Raw genomic sequence first — 25,000 nt, 5'->3', positions numbered from 1 at the left:
TCTTATCATTAGTATAGTAGTAGTAGTAGTAGTAGTAGTAGTAGTAGTAGTAGTAGTAGTAGTAGTAGTAGTAGTAGTAGTAGTAGTAGTAGTAGTAGTAGTAGTAGTAGTAGTTATAATTATTAATACCCTTATTACTATTATTATTATTATTGTTATCGTTATCATAATCATCATTATTATCATTATTATTAATATTATCATTATTAGTATTGTTACTTTTATTATTATTACTATTATCACTATCATCATCATTACTAGCAGTAGTAGTAGTAGTAGTAGTAGTAGTAGTAGTAGTAGTAGTAGTAGTATTTTTCTATCATTATCATTATTATCATGACTATTCTTACTACCAATATCATCATCATCATCATGCGTGCTCATTATGAACAGAAGCAATGCATGTATTTCCAGAGATACTGCCTTATTAAACCGCAACCACACAATTAACACTGCGCTAATGATCTACACGTGAGCAATACAGCACGCTTACACGCACACGCACACGCACACGCACACGCACACACACACACAGACACACACACACACAGAGGAACCTGAACAGCAAACCAATCATTACCAAATTATTCACGTTTTTTTGCCATTTGCTTATCTCAAGTATTCTAAAAAAAAACTATCAAGAAATGTAATCATATACAGAATTACAGATAAGATGACAAGCTTAAAGGAAAACTCTCACACCTGCAAGTCATCAATTAGCACGTCCGTACGAGTCCAAGGGAGAAATTCTGTTGCTTCTCCTTGGTGCAATAATCTCTTCAGTACCAGGACGCGTTTTCATATTCATTCAAGTTACTATTTTGACGATTTTATACAGCCAAAGAAACATATTTTGACATGAAAATAGTAAGACTCTGGCCATTAATTTTTTACCTCCATAGACTCATCTTAATGTAAATAAGAACGCGATGGCTTAGTGGATAAAGTGGTGAGCGTGGGATCGGGTAGACGTCCACGAGTACGTTCGAATCCCACCACGTACCACCTTGATACTTTGTCATTTGTCGAGTGGTTTAAAGTTACAACTCTTATGTCACCATGATATCCAAGTTTTTTTTTTTTTTTTTTTTTACCATGTGGGCTTTTCACGGGAATTTACGGGCTAAAGGCTAAAGTTCTAGGTGGTTATAACAAAGACGCGCTTGAGTGGTGATATGGGCCTTAATATGGCTACCAAGATAAATAAAATTGCCTGCGCCACTAATGGGTGGAAGATGAACAACGCTTCCCATAATCTACAAGTAAAATCTACAGGTGCTATAGGACACAACATATAAAAAATAATAAAATAAACAAAGAAATAGAAATAAAATCGTCAAATCATACCTAAAAAATCTAGGTAAAAATCCATCTCAGTATTAAAAGGGTTAAAAAAGGTTGATTCTTGTCTTTATCTATGTTTATTAAAGAGAAGATACCGTCGCACCGTACGTAATATTAACACTATCTAACATGATCTAACCTTATCTGATCTAGCATAATGTAACCTAACCTAACCTGATCTGACCTCACTACAACCTAACTCTACCAAATAAAAAGACCAGTTCCACAGTCACCCATATTTAGTTTACAATGTATAAATGTTAGTGTCTCCATTTATTTCTCTACCTCATTTCTCGATTTCCTTTTTTTTTTTTTTTTTTTGCTATTCTTCTCAATTTAGTTTCATCTACTTACAATCTAGTACATCCCACCTGTTCACCAAAGCCTACCTATTGCACCATTTTGAATATTTTCCTTCGTTTATTTAAGTGTAAGCTATTTTTATTTATCTTTTATTCTCCTTTCATTTTATTTTGATCTTGCATTTTTTTTTTTCTATATTCTAGTTGGTCGTTTAAATTCATATACAAAATCACTAATTCAAATCCACATGGAAGAGACACGAAAAAAAGTGAGAAGATGCACATCCACTTCACAATTTACACCTTTCTTCCATCCATCCTCTATCCATCACCTTCTCTCCCCATCCCTCCCTTCCTCTCTCCCTCCCTCCCTCCCTTCCTCTCTGGCTTCTATTGGAACTCTTTATTAAGCCTCACGTTCCGGAAGAGAGAGAGAGAGAGAGAGAGAGAGAGAGAGAGAGAGAGAGAGAGAGAGAGAGAGAGAGAGAGAGAGAGAGAGAGAGAGAGAGAGAGAGAGAGAGAGAGAGAGAGAGAGAGAGAGAGAGAATTGTGCACCGTCAGATTCACACGACACTCGCTCATTGATTGGTCACGGACATGAGTAAGTGTGTGAGAGAAAAAGCTTACCGGTGAACCCGACACACGCTAATTAACCTGTACGTGAAAACAGGTGTGAGTACATGGTGGTGGTGGTGGTGGTGGTGGTGGTGGTGGTGGTGGTGGTGAAGTAGTAGTAGTAGTAGTAGTAGTAGTAGTAGTAGTAGTAGTAGTAGTAGTAGTAGTAGTAGTAGTAGTAGTAGTAGAAGCAACAGTAGTAGCAGCAGCAGCAGCAGTTTCAGTAGTAGTAGTAGTAGTAGTAGTAGTAGTAGTAGTAGTAGTAGTAGTAGTAGTAGTAGTAGTAGTAGTAGTAGTAGTAGTAGTAGTAGTAGTAGCAATGGTGTAAACAGAAAACTAGAATTAAAATCAAACTATTTTTTTTTCTGCATTGTATAATCCCTTCCTTATATTTGCAAGTCTAAAATATTACTACTATTATTATATCATGTTTTTCTTCTCCTCCTCTTCCTCTTCCTCTTCTCCTCCTCCTCCTCCTCCTCCTCCTCCTCCTCCTCCTCCTCCTCCTCCTCCTCCTACTACTACTACTACTACTACTATCGAGAACATAAAACAATCTACCAATCATCTCACAATCTACTTATCCTAACCAACCAACCAACCAACCACCACCACCACCACCACCACCACCACCACCACATTATTTCTACAGGCACGTGACCCAGAGGTGGTGGAGCGAGGCGTGGCGAGAGGCAGGCAGCAGGAGACACTTTCTAACGCCTTTCTTGTAGCCGGTTGTTGTTGTTGTTGTTGTTGTTGTTGTTGTTGTTGTTGTTGTTGTTGTTGTCATTCTATTTAATTTATTTGATTATTTTTCGCTTCTTCTATCATTCTTTTTTATTATCCATCGCTTTATTCATTATTTTCTTCCTGGTATTCTTTTTCTTCCTCATCCTTTGCTCGATGATTTCTTTCTTCTCTTCTTCCTCTTCCTGCTCTTCCTATTCCTCCTCCTCCTTCACTTCGTCTTCTTGTTTATGTTGTTTATTTGTTAGTAAGTCAATACGAAAGTAGAACAACAAACAGCAGCATCAGTAGTAGTAGTAGTAGTAGTAGTAGTAGGAGGAGGAGGAGGAGGAGGAGGAGGAGGAGGAGGAGGAGGAGGAGGAGGAGGAGGAGGAGGAGGAGGAGGAGGAGGAGGAGGAGGAGGAGGAGGAGGAGGAGGAGGACGAAAAGAAAAAGAAAAAAAAGAAAAAGAAAAAGGAAAAGGAAAAGGAGAAGAAGGAGAAGGAGAAGGAGAAGAAGGAGGAGGAGAAAAATGAGGAGGAGGAGGAGGACTAGTAGAGCACATATCCGTTCTCTCCCAAACCCACCATCTCTCTCTCTCTCTCTCTCTCTCTCTCTCTCTCTCTCTCTCTCTCTCTCTCTCTCTATTGCAAGGTTTCGAAAGCCATGGCTGGCAATAACGTAACGGTGACTGTAACTATTGTGTTCGATGTCATGAACGGAAAAAACGGGAGATGGAAAAGGAAACTATAAAAATAAGTCACGGTTTGATGTGGGAGAGAATAACATAAAAAAAAAGATAGAAGCGAACTACAAGGTATCTCTCTCTCTCTCTCTCTCTCTCTCTCTCTCTCTCTCTCTCTCTCTCTCTCTCTCTCTCATCTGAAATATTACCAGCTTTTCCTTTTTGATCCTCTGATGTTTTTTTTTCTTTTCTGTTTTCACTTCCTTGTTTCTTTTTTTATCTTTCTTACTTCCTTTCTGTATTCTCTCTCTCTCTCTCTCTCTCTCTCTCTCTCTCTCTCTCTCTCTCTCTCTCTCTCTCTCTCTCTCTCTCTCTCTCTCGTTCTTTCATCATTTTTTTTTTTTTTTTTTTCCTTCTTTGTCTATTTATACTTTTTTTCCTCTAAATACACTTCCCTTTCAAACTTTGGCATTATATTTATTATTTTTTAACCTCTTTTTTTCTCTCTCTCTATCTGTCCCTCTTCATTTTTATTCTTTTATCAATATTTCCTTTAAGTATTTAGTATGTATATATTTGTTTCATAGCTGGTTTTCTGCTCTCTCTCTCTCTCTCTCTCTCTCTCTCTCTCTCTCTCTCTCTCATTAACACTTTTCTCTCAGCTATCTCCTCCCTCCACATTTTCCTCTATCACTCATTACAATTTATCTTCTTTCACCCTTCGTTTTTTTTTCACCTAACCCTCTTTCTTTATCTATCTCCTCCTTCACCCTTCATTAATTCTCTTCTTTCACCCCTCCGCAATTGTTTTATTCACTGTTCTTCGTTTCTCAGTCCCCTCCCAATAAATTCTGCTGGATCATTTATACCCTGTTCCTTCCCTTCACCTCCTATCTAATTCTCATTCCTCTGCTAGTGTTTCAGATGTATATATTCTCTCGTAAGTCACTTGTCTCTTGTGAGTTAAATCCCACCTCGCAATCTCCGTTTTCTGTCTCCTCTTCCTGACTCTTTAGTGACAGAAGGTAATTTTTTTTTTTTTTTCAGTCTCCGTTCAGTTTGCCTTTCAACTCGCTATGTTTATCTTCTACCTGTTGAACTGCAAAGCTGAGGGTGTGCGAGAGAGAGAGAGAGAGAGAGAGAGAGAGAGAGAGAGAGAGAGAGAGAGAGAGAGAGAGAGAGAGAGAGAGAGAGAGAGAGAGAGAGAGAGAGATTCATTATACATTTCAGATCTAACACACATAACGGAGATAATGTTACACTCCTCCTCCTCCTCCTCCTCCTCCTCCTCCTCCTCCTCCTCCTCCTCCTCCTCCTCCTCTTCCTCTTCCTCTTCCTCTTCCTCTTCCTCCTCCTCTTCCTCCTCCTCCTCCTCACTCCTCCTCCTCCTCCATCAATATCGCTAACCTAAACAACCACGTACGTATGAATAGCAAACATCTCAATTAAGCCAATGAATGAATCTCTCACCACTTAACATAAATACTTCACCTGGCCAGTGGGTCGCCTAACTGTGGATCAAACTACGCCACGCCCTTCTCTCCTCCTGTGTTACTGTTTGCCCTGTACGCTTTCTCGGTGTTATTCTTCTCCCCTGCATCTATTTTTACTGTTCCTTTTACGATTTTTCTCCGTCTCTTTCTTTCTTCTTTTTCTTCTTCAATTTTTCGTCTTTTTTATTTCTCCGTCTTCTTCTTTCTTCCTATTATCTTTTTCTTCATTTTCTTTTTTTTCTTCTCTTTCAACTTTTACTCTTTTTTTTATTTCTCCGTCTTATCCTTTCTTCCTACTATCCTTTTCTTCATTTTTTTTTTCACTTTCTTCTCTTTCTTCACATATTTTTTCATTTTCTTCTTTCACCATATCTCAGGTGAAGAGAAGCTACCTGAGAAACTTAATTAACGAGGTAAAGCTGACGCGATTCATTCCGGGAGTTTCAAGATGATAGTCTCTCTGAGTATAATCACACATCTAGTTTTGTCCCTCAGTTCAAATGGACTGGATCTACTAAGCTTAAATGTACTTCTCATTGTTCTAACCTTTCTTATCATTACGTAAAAGAACTTGAATGTGGCTCACAGTAATCAAGTCGACAAAAACACAGATACTTGAAAAGGAAAGCTAAAAAAAATAACTGAAAAAGAAAAGAAAAATGTTATCTTCTAAACCGTATGCAGAAATACTTGTACGAAATAATAAACAAGTTAATTATATTGATAGTAATGAACTTCAAATAAATCGTATCGTTAATAGAAATCGTTAATCATTTTACCGCAAACTAGTTAACTTAATGTAATGTTGTTGTCTCTATATAATTCTTGGTAGATCACAGTTTATTTTCAAGTCATTTATAAAGTATTCCATGTTGAAGGGCGTCTGGTTCATCCACTAAGAGCGCCTCATTGCTACGAAGGCGAGAGATGGACAGACATACAGGTATACTATTAATTTCTTCAGTACCAGGACGCGTTTTCATGTTCATTCTGGTTACTGTTTAGAGATTTTATGCGGCTCAAGAAACATATGCTGAGATTAGGATAGTAAAGACTCTGGCCATTAAACTTTTGGCCTCCATAGACTCTTCCTAATTTTCTTATCTTCTACAGAACCAGCACTCAAGTGGGCCTTTTTTTCTTAATATTTTGTTGCCCTTGACTGACCCTCATTCCTACATAAAAAAAAGACAAAAAATAATCTAATCATACCCAAAAATCAAGGTAAAAATAATTCTCAGTATTGAAAGGGTTAAAGATTTCAAGTAGTTTTTCTCTCAGATTTAGACCAGTACTGAATTTTGACTGTCACGTCCCGGTTCGCTTTCCAGGGGAGTAGACAATACGGTTCTAGAAGGTTTTAAAGGTTTGTACAGTGTATTTTCTTCAACACTGCCGCAATTATTGGTGCTATAGTCCAGTGATAATTGTGCTTAATGAAGCCGTTTGTTCTTGACTCTGATGGCAAGTCTGTAAGTGACACGTGCAGAGTGTAATAGCGGAGTAAAAAATTGAGTTTGATTAAGGCGTTTGTTCTTGACTCTGATGGTGAATTCTGTGTATGACGCGTCCAGACTCGAACACATGAAGAGTGGCGTAGCTGTGATGTGACTATCCACTGTTTGTTTGGGAGATATTTGAGAGGAAAAAAAAAACTACGCTTCACCGCCACTGAAACGCTTACCTTTAAAAATATTGGTCTCTCAAACTATTCACAAAGCCCACATCAACAATTAATAGAACTCTCATGAACTTTCGTATTGGTAGTACAAAATGTTAAAATACCACTACAATCATAGAAACACGCTTGAAAACACCAACACCCTGAAAACACAACAAAACCACAATAACCTCAACAAAAATTTGACAAAACTACTCAACACAAGATGCTGAATAATAAAGACGTGGACCTTCGCAAGACAAGTGAAACCCAGCCACGTCACGCCCTAAGCCAGGTGAGCGGGAACACGGATCGTCATAGGAGTCTTGTTGCAAAGGGTAAAGGAAGGGAAAGTTAGGAAGAGAAAAGGAAGAGAAGGTGTGGGTTGTAACGTGTTGGGAGAGATTTGTGAGTAGGATTGAGGTGCTAATGTCAAGAAAACTCTCTCCTTTTTTTATTTATAGCATGCGGGCTTCTCACGGGAATTAATGGGCTAAAGGGGATACTTTTTGGGGTTACTTCCTATCTCAAAGCCCACCCCTAGAAAACCCTTGTCCGAATGAGGAAGCCCAACCTTCACTCGGACCGTGGACAGGATGCGAACACGTGCGCTTGGAGAACCTCGGACCTCAAAGCGCGCATGGTTCCACTCTACCACGCCGATCCTCCCCCACATCTCTCTCTCTCTCTCTCTCTCTCTCTCTCTCTCTCTCTCTCTCTCTCTCTCTCTCTCTCTCTCTCTCTCTCTCTGAGTCAACAAGTTACGAAGTCTTCCTAACGAGACTTGATGATCACATTTGCATAAGTCACCCATAAAAATAGAATTGGGCCAAGTTTTCTGTGGTGATGTACGCAAGGGGCTCGATTTCCAGAAGTTAGTGTGGTGAAGTTATGGAGGGAAGGTGAGACGGGGAAAGTTACGGCTTGAGATACAGTAGTTAGCGGTGTTAGAGAATGATGATGTGTAATTATGCTAAAGTACATCATTTCTTTCTTTTATATAATGTTGATGAAGATTATTTTGGTTATATTGTCAATGGTTTATATTGTGATTTTATACAACTAATGGAAGACTCGCAGCATTGGTAGTAGTAGTAGTAGTAGTAGTAGTAGTAGTAGTAGTAGTAGTAGTAGTAGTAGTAGTAGTAGTAGTAGTAGTAGTAGTAGTAGTAGTAGTAGTAGTAGAAGTAACAGTAGTAATAGAAGTAAAATACCCATCACATAACTTTTCCTTCTCCTTCTCCTCCTCCTCCTCCTCCTCCTTCTCCTTCTCCTCCTCTTCTTCCTCTTCCTCTTCCTCTTCTTCCTCCTCCTCCTCCTCCTCCTTACCCTCCCCATCGCTCCCCAAACCCTTTCATGCGTATACGTATAAACACAGTCACTCACTTGAAAAAATAAAGTAAATCAAAGTCAAACAAAAGAAGGTAAATAAAAAAAAACTCATGAATTTAAAGGTCACGTTTATTTTTAGTGTTAACTGCCTACCTGATTGACATAATTTTCACAGACAAGCCCAATCGACCTTTTCACACTCTCCCAGCCTCTCCCACTGCATCCCTCGGCTAAAGTCACTCTTCCAACCTCTATCGACACTCTCCCACATCCCTCTCACCTAACCTAACCTAATCTAACCTAACTTAACCTCTTCAATATTGAGACGCATTTTTACCTTGATTTTTGAGTATGATTAGACGATTTTACTTGCATTAGAAAGTGTCTGTGGAGATCAAAAGATTAATGGACAGATTCTTCACTATTCTAATCCCTTACATGAGTTTCTGAAGCTGTATAAAATCGCCAAACAGTAACCAGAATAAATATGGAAACGAGGCATTGTACTGAAAGGGTTAAGTATATACCTTCTCTCTCTCTCTCTCTCTCTCTCTCTCTCTCTCTCTCTCTCTCTCTCTCTCTCTCTCTCTCTCTCTCTCTCTCTCTCTCTCTCTCTCTCTCTCTCATTACATGCCCTGATTCTTTACTCTCAGCTCCTCCACACACTCCCAACCTCCCAACCTCTCCACAGTCCCTCTCACTCTCTCTCAGATCCCTTCCTGCACGCGTGTCTGTACCGTACAAGAGAGCGATTCACTCAACACCTGGGAGGGCTGCCACTCATCACACACACACACACACACACACACACACACACACACACACACACACACACAAAGACACGGAAGTTGTTTTGAACGTTACGACACCATGTACTGCAAACACACACACACACACACACACACACACACACACACACACACACACACACACACACACACACACACACACACACACACACACACACACACACACACACGTTTCCCATCAATCATAGTTGTATCTTAACTTTCATTCTTACACTAAAACAAAACAAAAATTCTTTCACAGTATTTTGTGTTTACTCTCTCTCTCTCTCTCTCTCTCTCTCTCTCTCTCTCTCTCTCTCTCTCTCTCTCTCTCTCTCTCTCTCTCTCTCTCTTTGTGACTCAGTATTTGCATTCGCCTCACAAAGTCATGACCAAAGAATAGGAGAGCAATGTCATGGGAAAGTAAGAAGGAAAAGTAGAAGAGAAGAGATGGAGAGAAAAATATGGAGAGCAAACAGGGAAAAGTGGAGAGAAAGGGTGGAATTAATATCGAAATGGAGAGAAAAAGGTGAGGAAAACTGGAATTGATGGAGAGAAAATTAAAGGAAAATTCAGTTCATTGTAGAAAGATGTGGAGGAAAAGTGCAATAGACTGAGATTAATGAGGAGGAAAACTGAAGAGATGGAGAGAAAAATGGAGGAAAGTTGCAATGACGTTAGAGGAAAATGGAGGAAAAACGGAACACTAAGATAAAAGTGAAGGAAAGAAGAGAAAAAAATGGAAAAAGAGAAAAACGTGGAGAAAAAGAGAGAGAAAAATAGATCAAAGAAACGGAAGAGGAGGAAAAAAGCAAAAAGGCACAAAAAAAAGGAGGAAAAATAAGAAAAGAGGAATATGTAAAAAACAAAGAAAATTCAAAGGAAATTAAAAGGAATATATGATAAAAAGATACCAAGAGAAAATAAATAAACTGGTAATTTTTCTTTTCACTTTACTTCTCTCTCTCTCTCTCTCTCTCTCTCTCTCTCTCTCTCTCTCTCTCAGCTAATGGTAGGAAGAAATATGAAAACTTATACGGAGAGAGAGAGAGAGAGAGAGAGAGAGAGAGAGAGAGAGAGAGAGAGAGAGAGAGAGAGAGAGAGAGTGAAAGTGGGCGTGAAAGCCAGTTTCCTGCAACACGCCATTGCCTCACCATCTCCTCCTCCTCCTCCTCCTCCTCCTCCTCCTCCTCCTCCTCCTCCACACTTCTCCCTTTTCCTTTTGACCTCCGACTCTTCTTTCATATCCTCCTTTGCTTCCTCCTTTTACTTCTCATTATTTATTTCTCCTCCTCCTCCTCCTCCTCCTCCTCCTCCTCCTCCTCTTCTTTCTCCTCCTTTTCCTACTCCTCTTTCTCCTCCTCTTCCTCTTTATCTTCCCCTTTATCTTCCTTATTGCCATTATCACTAAATTATTCGTGTTTTCTCCTCCACACACAATGAGAGAGAGAGAGAGAGAGAGAGAGAGAGAGAGAGAGAGAGAGAGAACGTAAACAAGAGAAACGCGGTCATGACTAAAAAGGAATGGTTTCAGAGGGCGTTTTCTCTCTCTCTCTCTCTCTCTCTCTCTCTCTCTCTCTCTGAAGCCCTGGCGAAATAAGTGGGAAGAAGAAAAGAGAACAGAACAGAGGTAATTTAAGCAGCCTCCGTTTTCTTTGACAGGCAAGAGAGGATGGGAAACTAAAGGAAAATTATATACGAGAGAAAATGGGATGCTATATAGAGTGATGATGGTAATGAGGAGGAGGAGGAGGAGGAGGAAGAGGAGGAAGAGGAAGGCAAAGTTAAGAGCATCGTTACTCTTTTTCTCTTCTTTTCTTTCTCTTTTTTTCATTTTGTTTTCATTTTCTTAAGACAAAGATCGTGTCTCTCAAAAACAATTAATATGTTTACTTACTGATTTCCATACTTAATTAAAGACAGCTATTTTGTTTATCCTATTCTTTGTTTATTTTGCTGTTCTGTCTTCTGTGTGTGTGTGTGTGTGTGTGTGTGTGTGTGTGTGTGTGTGTGTGTTGGGTGGAATAGGTGGGCAGCCAGACAAAAGAGATAAGTGGAGGAGAAAGCTGTGAAGAGAAGAGGAGGAGGAGGAGGAGGAGGAGGAGGAGGAGGAGGAGGAGGAGGAGGAGGAGGAGGAGGAGGAGGAGGAGGGGAGGAGGGGGAGGAAAGGAGAAGATGAAGAAGAATAAAAAGAAGAAATCCTCATAAGGCCAATTTTCAAAGCCAACAAATATGACTAATTAAGTTTTTAAGTCCGTTTTTCACACCAATCACACAAAACTTTTCAAATTACCACTGGAATCACGAAAACACCCTGAAAACTGCCAATAACCTCACCAAAATCCCAATAAAAGTACGATGAAATATGTAGAAATACGTGTCTGTAAGTGCTTAGTAGTAGTAGTAGTAGTAGTAGTAGTAGTAGTAGTAGTAGTAGTAGTAGTAGTAGTAGTAGTAGTAGTAGTAGTATCAAAACCCTTCAAACTATCACTGGAATCACGAAAACACTCTTAAAACCCTAATAAATCCCAAACATGTAGGAATAAGGGCATGTGAGTGCTTAGTAGTAGCAGTAGCAGTAGTAGCAGTAGTAGTAGTAGCAAGACCCTTCAAACTACCACTAGAATCACGAAAAATCACCTTGAGAGTTCATAATAACCTCATGAAATCCCATTAAAAGAAAAACTAAATATGGAAGTAGTAGTAGCAGTAGTAGTAGTAGCGCTGTTGTTGTTGCTCCTGCTGCTGTTGTTGTTGGTTGTGGTGGTGTTGGTGGCAGCGGTGTGGCCAAGCAATACACTTTCGTTGTGTCGTTGCGTATGGAGTCAATGCTCTTCCTTTTCTCACGGTGACGAAGTAGAGAAAACTGGACCGACGGACGCGCTTAAAATTTACAGCCCGCGTTGGATGATCAGGAAACGTGAGGAGGCAACCGCAGTGATTCATATTGTGCAAGAAGGAGGAGGAGGAGGAGGAGGAGGAGGAGGAGGAGGAGGAGGAGAGAAAAGATTGAGATTGAGCTCTTCTTTGTGTGTATGTGTGTGTGTATCGTGCAAGGATGAGGTGGAGGAGGAGAGAAGACAGAAAGGATGATGATGATGATGATGATGATGATGATGATGATGATGATGATGATGATGATGGGGTGTGTGTGTGTGTGTGTGTGTGTGTGTGTGTGTGTGTGTGTGTGTGTGTGTGTGTGTGTGTGTGTGTGTGTGTGTGTGTGTGTGTGTGTGTGTAAAGTAAAGTAAAATTTATTGCCATTTACGTACACATAACATGATGTACATACATAGTACCCATTTAAGCAATGGCACGGCCTGCCAAGCCAAGGCTCCTTGGTAGACGAAATTTCGATCATTATTGGTTGCGTTGAGGTGGATGGAAGTGTACGTGAAAACTTCATTTATTTTCTAATGGAATAAAAAAAAGTGTGATTAATGAGCTACAGGTAGAGTAAAGAAAATTGCATATGACATATTTGAAAAACAAGATAATCAGGTGAAAAGTGATTATGAAACCTGAAGAGATAAACAGTCCTTTAAATTACGTTTGAAATTATGCAAATTACTAGTATTGACAAGATTTTTCATTTCAACCGGTATGGAATTCCATACATCAGGACCGAAACCTAAGATGCTGTGTTCGAACAGTGTTGTGCGGAATTGAGGACAGACTATATTGACATGGTTGCTCCTGGTGTTGTGACTCGTAAGAATTGTGTTCCAGTAAATGCTTTCATAATCTTAAACATGAACATCAAAAGGAAATATTTATGAATATTACAAAACCTGAGAATTGTATGGTTTGTGAATATGGGCTCGGTTGTATCAAATTTTCCTTTGAAAAAAAAGCACCTGAGGATTTTCTTTTGAGTGACAGTGATCTTATTAAGAAAAGATGGCCACGTACATGCCCATATACACACACCATAAATTACATGAGGATAGCATAATGTGTAATATGCACTAATGAGAGCTTCAGTCGTGACGGAATTACGGATTCTATATAATACACACATATTTTTGACAATTTCAGACATACTTCATTGATACGATAAATCCAGTTTAGGTATTCGTACACGTAAATACCAAGAATTTTTTGTATAATTTACCCGTTTCACAGTTTCACAGAATCAGTGGTGGCATAGTATTGTTTAAGGATCGATTTTGGAAAGTATGAAATTAGTTTTGATGATATTAAGTTTTAGTGTGTGTGTGTGTGTGTGTGTGTGTGTGTGTGTGTGTGTGTGTGTGTGTGTGTGTGTGTGTGTGTGTGTGTGTGTGTGTGTGTGTGTGTGTGTGTGTGTGTGTGTGTGTGTGTGTGTGTTTTATAGAGGAAGATCAGTAAAAAGAAAGGAAAGTACAGAAAAGATAATGGGAGAGGTCGTGAGAGGAGGAAGAAGAAAGACGAGAAAGAAAGTAGAGGAGGAGGAGGAGGAGGGGGAGCAGAAGAAGAAAGAGGAGGAGGGAAAGCTTCTCTGTTACTCATGCCGACATCACGAGAAGAAAGACTGCCAGAGAATGGAGTGAATAAAGCATTGAACGTAACGTATGCTTTCCTTCTACTGGCAAAAAACCTGAAGAATAAAAACTCGGGCTACAGATTTTCTTCTCCATTATTGGTCGTCCCTGCATCTCCATCTCTCCATGTCTCCATCTCTCCATCCTTGTACATCTCTCCATCTCCATTTCTCCATCTCTCTATCTCTCCATCTTTCTATTTCTGTACATTTCACCATTTCTCCATCTCTCCACTTGTCCATCTCTCTATCTCTCCATTTCTCTATTTCTCCATCTCTCCATACTTGTACATTCTCTCTCTCTCTCTCTCTCTCTCTCTCTCTCTCTCTCTCTCTCTCTCTCTCTCTCTCTCTCTCTCTCTCTCTCTCTCAACACCAAAGCATCTCCAGTTACAAACCACTCTTCTCGTCACAACTTTCTCCATTGTGGTCTGCAATACTTTCCATTAGTGACGTAAATTATCACGTGACTTGGGCCAACCGGTAATGCCTGTGGTTAGTGTTCTGTCATTGCTACGCTGCGTGTGTATCCAAGGCGCGGATTCAGGAACACTTCGTCTGTTTTTTTTCAAAGGCCACAAAGATCATCACCCGTGTTCTCAGAGCGGTTTTGCTTGTTAATGATGTAGAAATGGTGTTAATCTGTCATTAGAATTAGAGAAACAAGCGTAAAGATCAATGTAGCTTCAATCAGTCTTTGAAAATAGTGAAGGTGTTTGCCAAATGTGTTTCAAAATGGGACAGACTCATATTTTTAAACATTTCTGTGCTTCATCTCTACTATTCTATTTATATTCACACGAGTTTTTTAATGTGTTTTTACAATTCTAGAGGCAGAGTGACAAGATTTCTACATTATCAACTGGAGAAACACTTTTGGAAACGTCTTTAATCATCTCTATGGCCTTGAAAAATAGTCGTGGTGAGAGAATAAAGGGTTTCTGAATATGGGCATAAAAGTGTCTCGGGGCAGTGTCGTGATAATTTGTGGAATGGTAATTACTTGTATTTTTTGTGGGTTTTGATTCTGAGGCGAAGGATTTTGATTGTTCTTGTTTTGTTTTTTCGTTATAATGAGGAAATGAAAATTCTGATTGTTTACATGTGTGGGAGATATATTATGTTATGTTTAGATATATTTATTTTGGTATCTTTTTCTTTTTTGTGGTAAAGTGAAAGAAGGATGCACTTAACCCATGCCCTCATCCTTCTCTCTCTCTCTCTCTCTCTCTCTCTCTCTCTCTCTCTCTCTCTCTCTCTCTCTCTCTCTCTCTCTCATACACTACACAAACAACAGTATCCGTACAGTATATCAAAACTCCTCTTTCATAATGTACTTTAATATCTTATCGTATTTTTTATTAATGTAATGTATTGTAGTCACACCAAAGAACCACGTATGAACCGAAAGAACTGCTGGTGTTGAACGAACGAGTAGAACAGCTTGTAGATATAAACAGATGGGTCAGGAGACAAAATAGAAGGAAGAATAGTTCAGAATAGTTGAGAATAGTTAAATAAAGTATGAAATATAAAGTATGGAAGTCACATAGCAATAAATTAGTTAGGCAAAGCACGAAGACAAGTAATTAGTAATAAGACTCGTATTAATGTAATGTATTGTAGTCACACCAAAGGACCAAGTATGAACCGAAAGAACTGCTGGTGTTGAACTATTTCATAAAGCTTGATTCAAATTTACAGTTTTTTAAAGGTATTTTTACAGTTCTAGAGGCAGACTGATAAAATTTCTACATTACTAACTGTAGAAACACTTGAAAACCAGGCTAGTCATCTCTCAAGTGATAGATAATCCTTAGCAATCCTTTATGTCCCCCAAACCCTTCACTACGTTCACTAAACTCGTACTTATAACTCCTGCAGGTGTGAGTGTCCGGCCGCCCTCCACACCACCCTTCACCATGGATCCAGGGGACACGTTAGCACCACGAGCCTCACGCAGAAGACTCACACTCCACTCTATCCTAATACTCCTACTAGTGACGAAGAGCACAGCGGCTTCCTCACGCAGGCTCAACTCTCGCTTCCTGGACTTAACGCGCAGTGAATACAGTAACTACACGCGCATCTACAGAGCCTTGGACGAGGGCATGAGGGACCCGAGGAGGCTGGACGAGGCCTTCAGGAGCGTGGATCATGGCCGGGCCCTCAATGTGTTCGATGTGGCCCGGGCGATTGTGCCAGGTAAGAGATGTGACGGAGATAAGGTTCTATTTCCTTTAACATGGCATTATTCATTCATTTATTTTTTTTTTTTTTTTTAATGTAGAGAAGAGGGCCAGATTGTAAGTACAGAAGCCGTTGTAACAGGCCTGAAGATAATGAGCGGTGCTTCTTAAGGGTAGGTCATGTTACCAGTGAAGTCTGAGTCTCTGTATGTGTCTTGAAGGATGAGCCTATGTACAGCTGATTTTAGCATTGTACAAGGTGAGAGAAGGAAGGTGGGTCATGTTTCCAGTGCTCTCTGTGTCTCTCCGTGTGTGTTGAAGGATGCGCATTATGTACAGTGTTGTCCTTAGCACTGTACCAGGTAACAGTAGGCGATGTGGAGAGAAAGAAGGTGGGTCATGTTTCCAGTGCTCTCTGTCTCTGTGTGTGTCTTGAAGGGTGCGCGTTATGTACAGTTGTCCTTAGTGCTGATGTCATGATGTGAGGAAATTAATAGGTAATTTTATTTTTATTGATCACTTGAACGGATTGTTTTTATTGTCCACAGCTTTCGTTTTGTTTTGTTTTATTTTAGTGATTCTTTTGACATCTGAGGACTAGAACCAGTGGGCTTTCTTTTCTATTTCTATTTTTTTTTTTTTTGTCACTTACATAAGAAAATAAAAAAAAGAATCAAGTTATGCTACAATCAAGAACAGAACACGAGATAATTAGAGGTCATTCTCCGATACATATTTGCTTTACTTCAACATTACGATCATGACACCAGTACTTCAGGCAACAGTACTCTCTTCTAACTCAGGTAAGTCACTGCTTCAGTCTGCCTCACACCACCGCCGCAGGTTCAAGAAGAGAGTCCCGCTGGTTGGCCTGTATTGCACAAGTCGCTTTATCTTATTGCACTGGGTTTCTGTTGGGTTGGAAATGTGGCTTTGTTATGGTTAGCCTGTGTGTGTGTGTGTGTGTGTGTGTGTGTGTGTGTGTGTGTGTGTGTGTGTGTGTGTGTGTGTGTGTGTGTGTGTGTGTGTGTGTGTGTGTGTGTGTGTGTGTGTGTGTGTGTGTGTGTGTCCACACACTTGCATGTTTACCTTCCTTGTATCACCACTTGCATGTCCTAATCACCACCTTACAACACACACACACACACACACACACACACACACACACACACACACACACACACACACACACACACACACACACACACACACACACACACACACACACACACACACACACACACACTCTGCATGGCATGTTGACCCTCAGGAGGCGGACGACCCCACGTGACCAGGACAGGTAGTGAAGGTGACCCAGCTCCTCGACTCACCTGACCTTAAGAGTGATGACGCCTTGTGACTCTCTCTCTCTCTCTCTCTCTCTCTCTCTCTCTCTCTCTCTCTCTCTCTCTCTCTCTCTCTCTGTTATCTTCGTTTTCGTTTACTTATTTTTCTTTCTCTCAACCTTTTCAGACATCGCTTTTTTCCCTTTGTGTGTGTGTGTGTGTGTGTGTGTGTGTGTGTGTGTGTGTGTGTGTGTGTGTGTGTGTGTGTGTGTGTGTGTGTGTGTGTGTGTGTGTGTGTGTGTGTGTGTGTGTGTGTGTGTGATCTGACATGATAATGGTGACAAACAACATGGCACGGACGAAACATTACTGGACACACACACACACACACACACACACACACACACACACACACACACACACACACACACACACACATATAACCGCTGTTGCTGTAAATAACTAAACACATACCGTTACATGAAATATCAACAAATACACGCCGTGAGAATGATGCTAATGAGTGCTAATAATCATGTGACTTGACTCTCTTGTTATCATATATATTTTTTACAACCCTCTTGTTTTAAACTGTTATTTTATATTATTCTTGATTAATTACTTCATCTTTCTTCATTTTGTCTCTTGAATCTTCATAAACCAGTATTTGTGTAGTAAGAAGAAATGCTTGTATGATTCTAGTCTTGTTTCCTTAAGTAACTGATTCTATGTAATGTTATCTGACCATTGATTGACTCTATGACATGACCTGTGACCCCCTTTCCCCTCCCGTGCCCTCCCTGCCCTCCCTCCCTTCCCTACACTTCATTCCTCCCTCACTTTGGCACAAAATTAGTTACTTGTTCCCCTTTCTGCCCTTATTCCTTGCCTGTAAAACTGAATACCCTTGAACAAGCTGTCAGTTAAGGTTTCCACACCCCCATCTCACACCTATATTGGGAATTGTTACGAATGCTCCAATACACAGGGAAGGATATCATTCAAGTTAGTATTGATAACATTTTCAAAGATTGCTGTAGAAAATCATTAAAGGTATCTGCGCTGTCATGATTTTTTTTTTTTTTTTTCGCGTACACAATCTTAATAAAGTGTAGGTCAAGGTTCTCTCTTATACGCAGTGACTGTTTAAGGCCAGTATTCTTAAGCGTTTTGTTCTCTCTTTCCAAAGGCTTTAGTTGAAGATGTTCATGTTTCTAAGGGTACTTCTATGGTTCCGGTGATGGACTGGCAAGATTTGTAGATTATCATGAAGAGAAACTGTCTTGAAAACCTGGCTAGTCGTCTCTGTGGCCTCGGTAAACTGTCGTGATGAGAGAGCAAGGCGTTTCTGTTTACGAGCGTAGGTTCCCGAGTTCACCTGCAGACATACTTTAAATTACCTTTATTATATACATACATGGAAGAATTTTTATTTTTTATCCATTTATCTATTTATTCTATTTTACTTATTTCATTTTATTTTATTTATCTTATTTTTCTTATCGATTTATTTACTTTTTTTTTTTTTGTTATCTCTGGGTCTTAAACATCCACAGCCAAAATAGCATCCTTGTCCAACATTTTATAACGATTCTATTTGCGAAAAACGATACGATACGATCCATGAAACTTGTATATGGGACGTCCAAGGGAAGGATGACACTTAGGTCCTTATTCAGAAACGCTTTGCTGTCTCATCATGATTATTTTCCAAGGCCACAGAGATGATTAGCGTAGTTTTCAGGAGTGGTTGTACAGTTAATAATGTAAAATCCTGTCACTTTGCCTCTAGAACCGTAAAAACACCTTAAAAAATCTTGTGTAAATTTAAATAAAGCCTTTTTTAAATAACGGAGGTGAAGCGTAGATGTGTTTGAGAGTACGAGTTTTGTTACTCACTCTACTGACTGCAAATTTGGTCCGCTCAGTCACGCTAACAACCCTTCAGAATCGTAGTGTTATTTCATCTCGTGTTATCATCTCAGTGCTACTAATACACCCTCACGTCAACACTCCCATGTCGAGAACAGCGCCACTCCTGTAACGTTCCCTAAACAGACTACAGCAATCTTTGAAATGTTAAGGAAATAACTTTGAATAATAGTACTTTTCCACCCACCCTTCAAAAATACAGTTGCTATCAGTCTTTAAATTATATCCACCTCTTCCCTCCTACTGCCCTCCACCACCACCACCACCACCACCACCACCACCACCATTGCCCGCTGTTTGTCTCTTCCCTTACTCACTCCCTGCACCCTCGTCTTCTCCTCACAGATATAGGCGACTCTCAAGTCTCCCATGATGCAATTCTCGTCCTCATGAACGCTCTCTTGAAAGACAATGCCATACCCGAGGACACAGGTAACGACATTATACAGACCAAGACTCCACTCAAGGATTTGGAGGTGGTTAAGGTGGAGGACCGCGCACCCTCCTCCACCACCACCACCACCACTACTAGTACCACCACCACTACTACTACCACCACCACCACCAAGGCGCCCACACATACAAGGAATAAGAGTATCTTCGACTACATTATCAACCCCTTCAGTGAGTATTTTAGTATATCAACATCTATTTTTAATGTATTTTCTGTTTATTTAAGTTTGTGTTTAAATTTTTTCTATTTTCTTTGGAGCTGGTGCAGTATAGAAAACGAGTAAGTGAATGGGGTGACTAAAAAGAAGGTGGAAATTGACGGTTTGTATGAACAGCTTCGTATATAGTACTATTCTCAATCAAATATGTATAAAAGAAAACAATATGACATAATACAAACACATATTTCCGTACATGTAGCCTCATTTCTTTTTTTTTCATTTCCTTTACAAATTAAAACAGTTTCATTCTTTATTTTCCTTTCTTTCTTATTTTCATCTTCTTTTCTTGCTTGCTTCATATCTTCACTCCCACAACACATTAAATAAAACAGCCTCAAGCCAACGTATCTAAAAATGAGGCAGTGCAGCGCTAACCAGAGCGGCGCGGCGAAAGTGAATATCCCGCAATGATGAATTACCGTCACTCAAACAGCGACAGGAAGCAAACATTTCCCAGCGGCGCTCGGGGCAGCCTCACAATGGACGAGTGTGTTGAGGCAGCCTGACCCCACCACTCGCCATTGTCACTCATCGACACACAATAAGAGAGGTTGAATAAGAGTAATAAATAGATACACATGATATACAGCCTAGCCCAACACTCGCCATTGTCACTCAGGGATACACAATAAGATAAGCTAAATAAGATTGATAAACAGATACACATTGATACACAATAAAATAAGTTCAATAAGATTAATAAATAGACATATACGAGTTTTCTCTTTCAATAATCGGTCTTAACCCCTTCAGCGCCATGACGCGTTCTCCTATTCATTCTTCTTACTAAATTAAGGATTTTATACAGCTTCAGAAACTTGTGTGTGGGGATTAAAATAGTGAAGACTCCAGCCATTAAGCTTCTGATCTCCATAGACACTTACTAATGTATATAAAATCGTTTAATCATAATCAAAACTTATGGTAAAAATGCGTCCCAGTACTGAAGGAGTTAACTGTAAACTGGCCAAACGAAAAATGAATAAATAAATGCCAACAGAAATTAATACTTGCATAAAGTCACAATAAAGATAGAACAATATAAATTACGAACATCATTGGAAATAAATAAAAACACAAACAATAGCAAATAAAAGATAACAGCAGAAACAAGACAATTAAGATAAGGAGAAAATAAGATGAAAAACAAAGAAACACACACACACACACACACACACACACACACACACACACACACACACACACACACACACACACACAGAGCATTATAAAATAAAAAAAAAAAGAGAAAAAAAAATTGAACAGGTAAAGTCTGAGAATATTACTCACCTTACCTGGAGATGAAGAAGAAACTAAAGTAGGTCATCTTCTTCCTCCTCCTCCTCTTCCTCCCTCCTGCTCTTCTTCCTCCTCTTCCTCTTCCTCTTCTTCCGACTCGGCAGTAATTTCGTGCCTTCATTTTCCTTTCGTCTTAATTTTCCTTCCATATTTTTTTCTTTTCTTTTCCTTACGAGTTCACATTTTTCCGCTCATTTATTTTCTTTTTACATAGAATTGTCTGCATTTTCACTACCGCTTTTTCATGTTTTTCTTTTTCTATTTTTCTTCTGCTGTATAAAATTTCCACACCACGTATTTTGTTTCCAGCCGCTAATCTATTCTTTTTATATATATTAATTTTCAACCACTATTTATTAATGTTCTCGGCTCTTAATTCCAAAAAAGGACTTGGTAAGAGAGAGGTTTTCGGTTAAGAGAAGGTAAAATATGGTCAAATGTCACCTCTTACCACGAAAAATAAGGGAAAATTACTGGTGGTGATGTTATAATGGGCACCGTCTTTAATACAACAACAAAAAAAAATCCTGAAATCAGTAGTTTATCCTTAACCCTTTGAGTACCATGACGCGTTTTCATATTAATCCTGCTTACTGTTTGATGATTTTATACAACTTCAAAAACTCGTGTGAGGGATTAAAATAGCGAAGACTGTGGCTATTAATCTTCTGATCTCCATAGATCTATTGTTAATAAAATGGTCTAATCGTCCATAAATCTCAAGGTGAAAACATGCCCCAGTATTGAAGGGCATAAGGACACTGATCTAATCTAACATCACCTAACTTAACCTATGCTACATTAAGTTAGGTCAAGTAATGCTAGGTTAGATTAGTGTCCCTTCGGAGGTGTAGACTACCGATTCCTGCAGGTTATTTTTCTGTAGTATCAAAGGCGGCGCCCATCACAACAGCAGCAGTAACTCTCACTTATTTTTCGCTGTAAGAGGTGAAATTTGACCATACTTTAGCTTTCCCCACCAGACAGCCCCACTTTCCCACCAAATCCCCGAGTTTGTTTGAGAGTAAGACCAGAAATCATTAGTAAATAAAGAAGTGTGCCTTGTCTCAATATTTACCGAATAGTTTTCACAATTTTTCAGTTACTGGTCATGTCTATTCGCATTATTCGGTTACTGACGGATATCTTTGTACTACAGATGCACGTTTCTTTTTCACTTCGTATTATGCAACATACACACGCATAGGCGCCCAGATTTCCTTAACCCCTTCTATACCAGGACGCGTTTCCATATTTATTCTGCTTACTAATTCACGACTGTATACTGGAGCTTCAGAAACTTATGTGGGGATTGAAATATTGAAGACTGGCTAATCATCTCCTAATCTCCAAAGACCCTTCATAATGTCAATAAAATGGTCTAATTGTGCACAAATCCCAAGGTAAAAATGCGTCCCAGTACTGAAGGAGTTAGCACACACACACACGCACACACAAGACGCAGAACACCATCAATTAAATCTTTCAATTAACAAAAAGTGGCCCCTATCTCCATTTTCTACCTCTGAATTGCAAGCAGTCACCACACACCACCATAACTGCCGCTACAGATCACTAGTACCCCAAAAACAAAACCATTTCCCATTTTCTTCCATATCGCATTGTTGTCTATCTAATCGCGTACTATTTACTGCTTACTACTTGGCGATTTTACTTGTGGGGGATTGAAATAGTAGTGAAGACTGTGGCCATTAACCTTCTGACCTCCATAGACCTTTCCTAATGCAAATAAAATCATCTAATCACACACAAAAATCATGTTTGAAATTCGTCCCAGTAGTGGAGTGAAAGGCTGAATGTGTAAAAGCAGTACTGGCAGTGAGTGTCTGGCAAACTACACAAACAAACCGCTCCGCCGCACACCACCCGCTACCATGAAACAATTTCCCCATCTTTCTCAACACGCCACGTAAATCTCTATGTAATTACGCTTTCATTCATCAATAAACTGCCAAAGTCTAGCGTGTAATAGCGGCACAGTCAACACATTACTAAGAATCGCTAGAAAGACACTGGCCCTCGTATTTCCTGCCCGCTATCAAAACAAACCGGTACATCGGCACTTCTACGGCTACTTTACACTTCACACGCACTTTTCACTATTTTCCAGATGTCTACCGCATTTCACACGCACACTGATAGTTCTTGAGGCACTTATCTTACTTAATTCGCATAGTCCTTTTGCCTGAGAGAGGGAATGAGGGAGTTTTGAAAGGTTTTGTGTACGTGTTTCTCTTTCCCTTCCGCCATCAACGCCACCAGTGATGAATCGTCTGCAGTGTTGGAACTTGGAACTCTACCTCGAGCATTCTGAACGGAACGAAAACGAGATGGTAGCCTCTTTTTTTTTTTTTTTTCTTTTTTTTCTACTTCATCGACATTCTGTAATCAAGTTTCGTTATTTTACTTATTTTTTTTATTAAATTAGTATTGCTATTAGTACTGAGTTTCTTGTTTATGTTCGTGTTTGTGGTTCATGATCTGCTCCGAGCTGTGAACGATGAAGACCTTGGTTCAAAATGCAATGGCACCTTAAAATGAGCAGTATGAAAGTGTAAAACTGCATGAGAATAGACGAAAAATCGATAAGTAGTAGAAAATAAAACACTGATTCATATTTCGAGGCAGAATGACACAAAAATGAACCGAAATGAGTCGAAAATACCACAAGTAAGAGTTACACTTTAAAACATGAGAAAACAGGTAAATAGAAATATACAGGCATTATGAAAAAAAGCAAATGACATATAGTTACATATCAAAGAAGTCGCAAACATGAAAATAAAAAACAAATTACCGAAATGAACCGAAAAACGAATATGAAAACAACCTTACAAATAGACAAACAACAGACAACAGGAAGAGAAGCAAAATGCAGTAAATAATAGGAAAAAAAAACAAGATCACATACACACAAAAGCAACATAGTAAAAACAAAACACTAAACCACAAGCTAAATTTTTCTGGCAGTAGGACGAAAAAAACAATGAACCGAAACGAACAGTGAAGGAGTAAACACAACGCTTCCATCTCAACACACAGTACCTAAATTTAACACCTCACACGCCACATGGACTACAGTGACCACAAAACCAAACAGTGAACGCCGAAAACAGTACCGTCCAGTGATACTCGAGCTTAAAACAGTGAAAAAGACAGACTGACACGAGGTAGCGGTTGGTGAGTGAGAGACAGGAACGAGGCAGAAAGAAGGAGGGGAAGAAGAGGAGGAGGAGGAGGAGGGTTGACTGACGTGTGTAATCATGGTGGTGTGGTTCCTGTTGTCAATCGTGTTTGTGATGGTGTCGCATCCCTTCCTGTTGTGCTTCCTCGACCCAAATTGCAAAGGTAAGAACAGGAAAGATGAAGGGTGATCGAGGGTGTGTGAGATAGCGTGAGGATGAAAATACGATACGAGTGAAGGGTGAACGAGGATGTATGAACTAGGATAGGGTGAAGTAATGACACTACTCAAACGAAACAGGGTGAATTAGGTGTATGAGATAGGGTGAGGATGAAAAGGGTGAAGTGAGGGCATAATTGAAGAGTGAATTAGTATGTATGAACTAGGATAAAGATGAAAAAAAAAAGGTGAAGTTATGACACTGTACCCAAATGAAGAAGAAGGGTGAGATAGGGTGAATGAGATAGGGTGAGGATGAAAAAGGGAGAACTTAGGATACGAGTAAAGGGTTAACGAGGATGTATGAACTAGGATAAGGATGAAAAAGGGTGAGGTTATGACATTGTGCCCAAATAAAGCAGGGTGAATGAGGGTGTGTGAGATAGGGTGATGATGAATGGGCTAGGTTAAGACAGGATTGAAGGATGAACGAGGATGTGTGAACTAGGATAAGGATGAGAAAGGGGTGAACTAATGACACTACTCAAACGAAACAGGGTGAACGAGGGTGTATGAGATAGAATGAGGATGAAAATGGTGAAATTAAGACACGAATGAAGGTATATGATACATGATAATTACGAAAAATAGTGAAGTCAGTACACAATTAAAAGATGAACGAGGGTGTGTAAGACAAAATGAGGACAAAAACAGTGAATTTATGCCATTCGTACGAAGCAGGGTGAGATGAAGATGAGTGAGAGGTGAACGAGAATATGTAAGATAGGG

The 25,000-nt window shown here is 39.6% G+C and overlaps 1 protein-coding gene across 5 annotated transcripts in view; it reads left to right on the top strand.

Annotated features, from left to right (window-relative positions):
• Window positions 1-25,000, top strand: part of LOC123508832 (serine proteinase stubble-like) — a 129,422-nt gene that overhangs the window by 22,302 nt on the left and 82,120 nt on the right. For 4 of the 5 annotated variants that reach the window (XM_045262761.1, XM_045262759.1, XM_045262762.1 and 1 more), the window contains exons 2-3: window positions 15,352-15,672; window positions 19,220-19,498. In XM_045262761.1, coding sequence (XP_045118696.1) covers window positions 15,390-15,672; window positions 19,220-19,498 — 562 coding nt within the window. In that variant the 5' untranslated portion in view covers window positions 15,352-15,389. The remainder of the gene's footprint in view (window positions 1-15,351; window positions 15,673-19,219; window positions 19,499-25,000) is intronic. The other variant, XM_045262764.1, reaches the window with a different exon arrangement.

Source organism: Portunus trituberculatus, chromosome 25 (assembly GCF_017591435.1).
Source record: "Portunus trituberculatus isolate SZX2019 chromosome 25, ASM1759143v1, whole genome shotgun sequence".
NCBI classification, from domain to species: domain Eukaryota; kingdom Metazoa; phylum Arthropoda; class Malacostraca; order Decapoda; family Portunidae; genus Portunus; species Portunus trituberculatus.
This window is presented reverse-complemented; position numbering and strand designations above follow the sequence as displayed.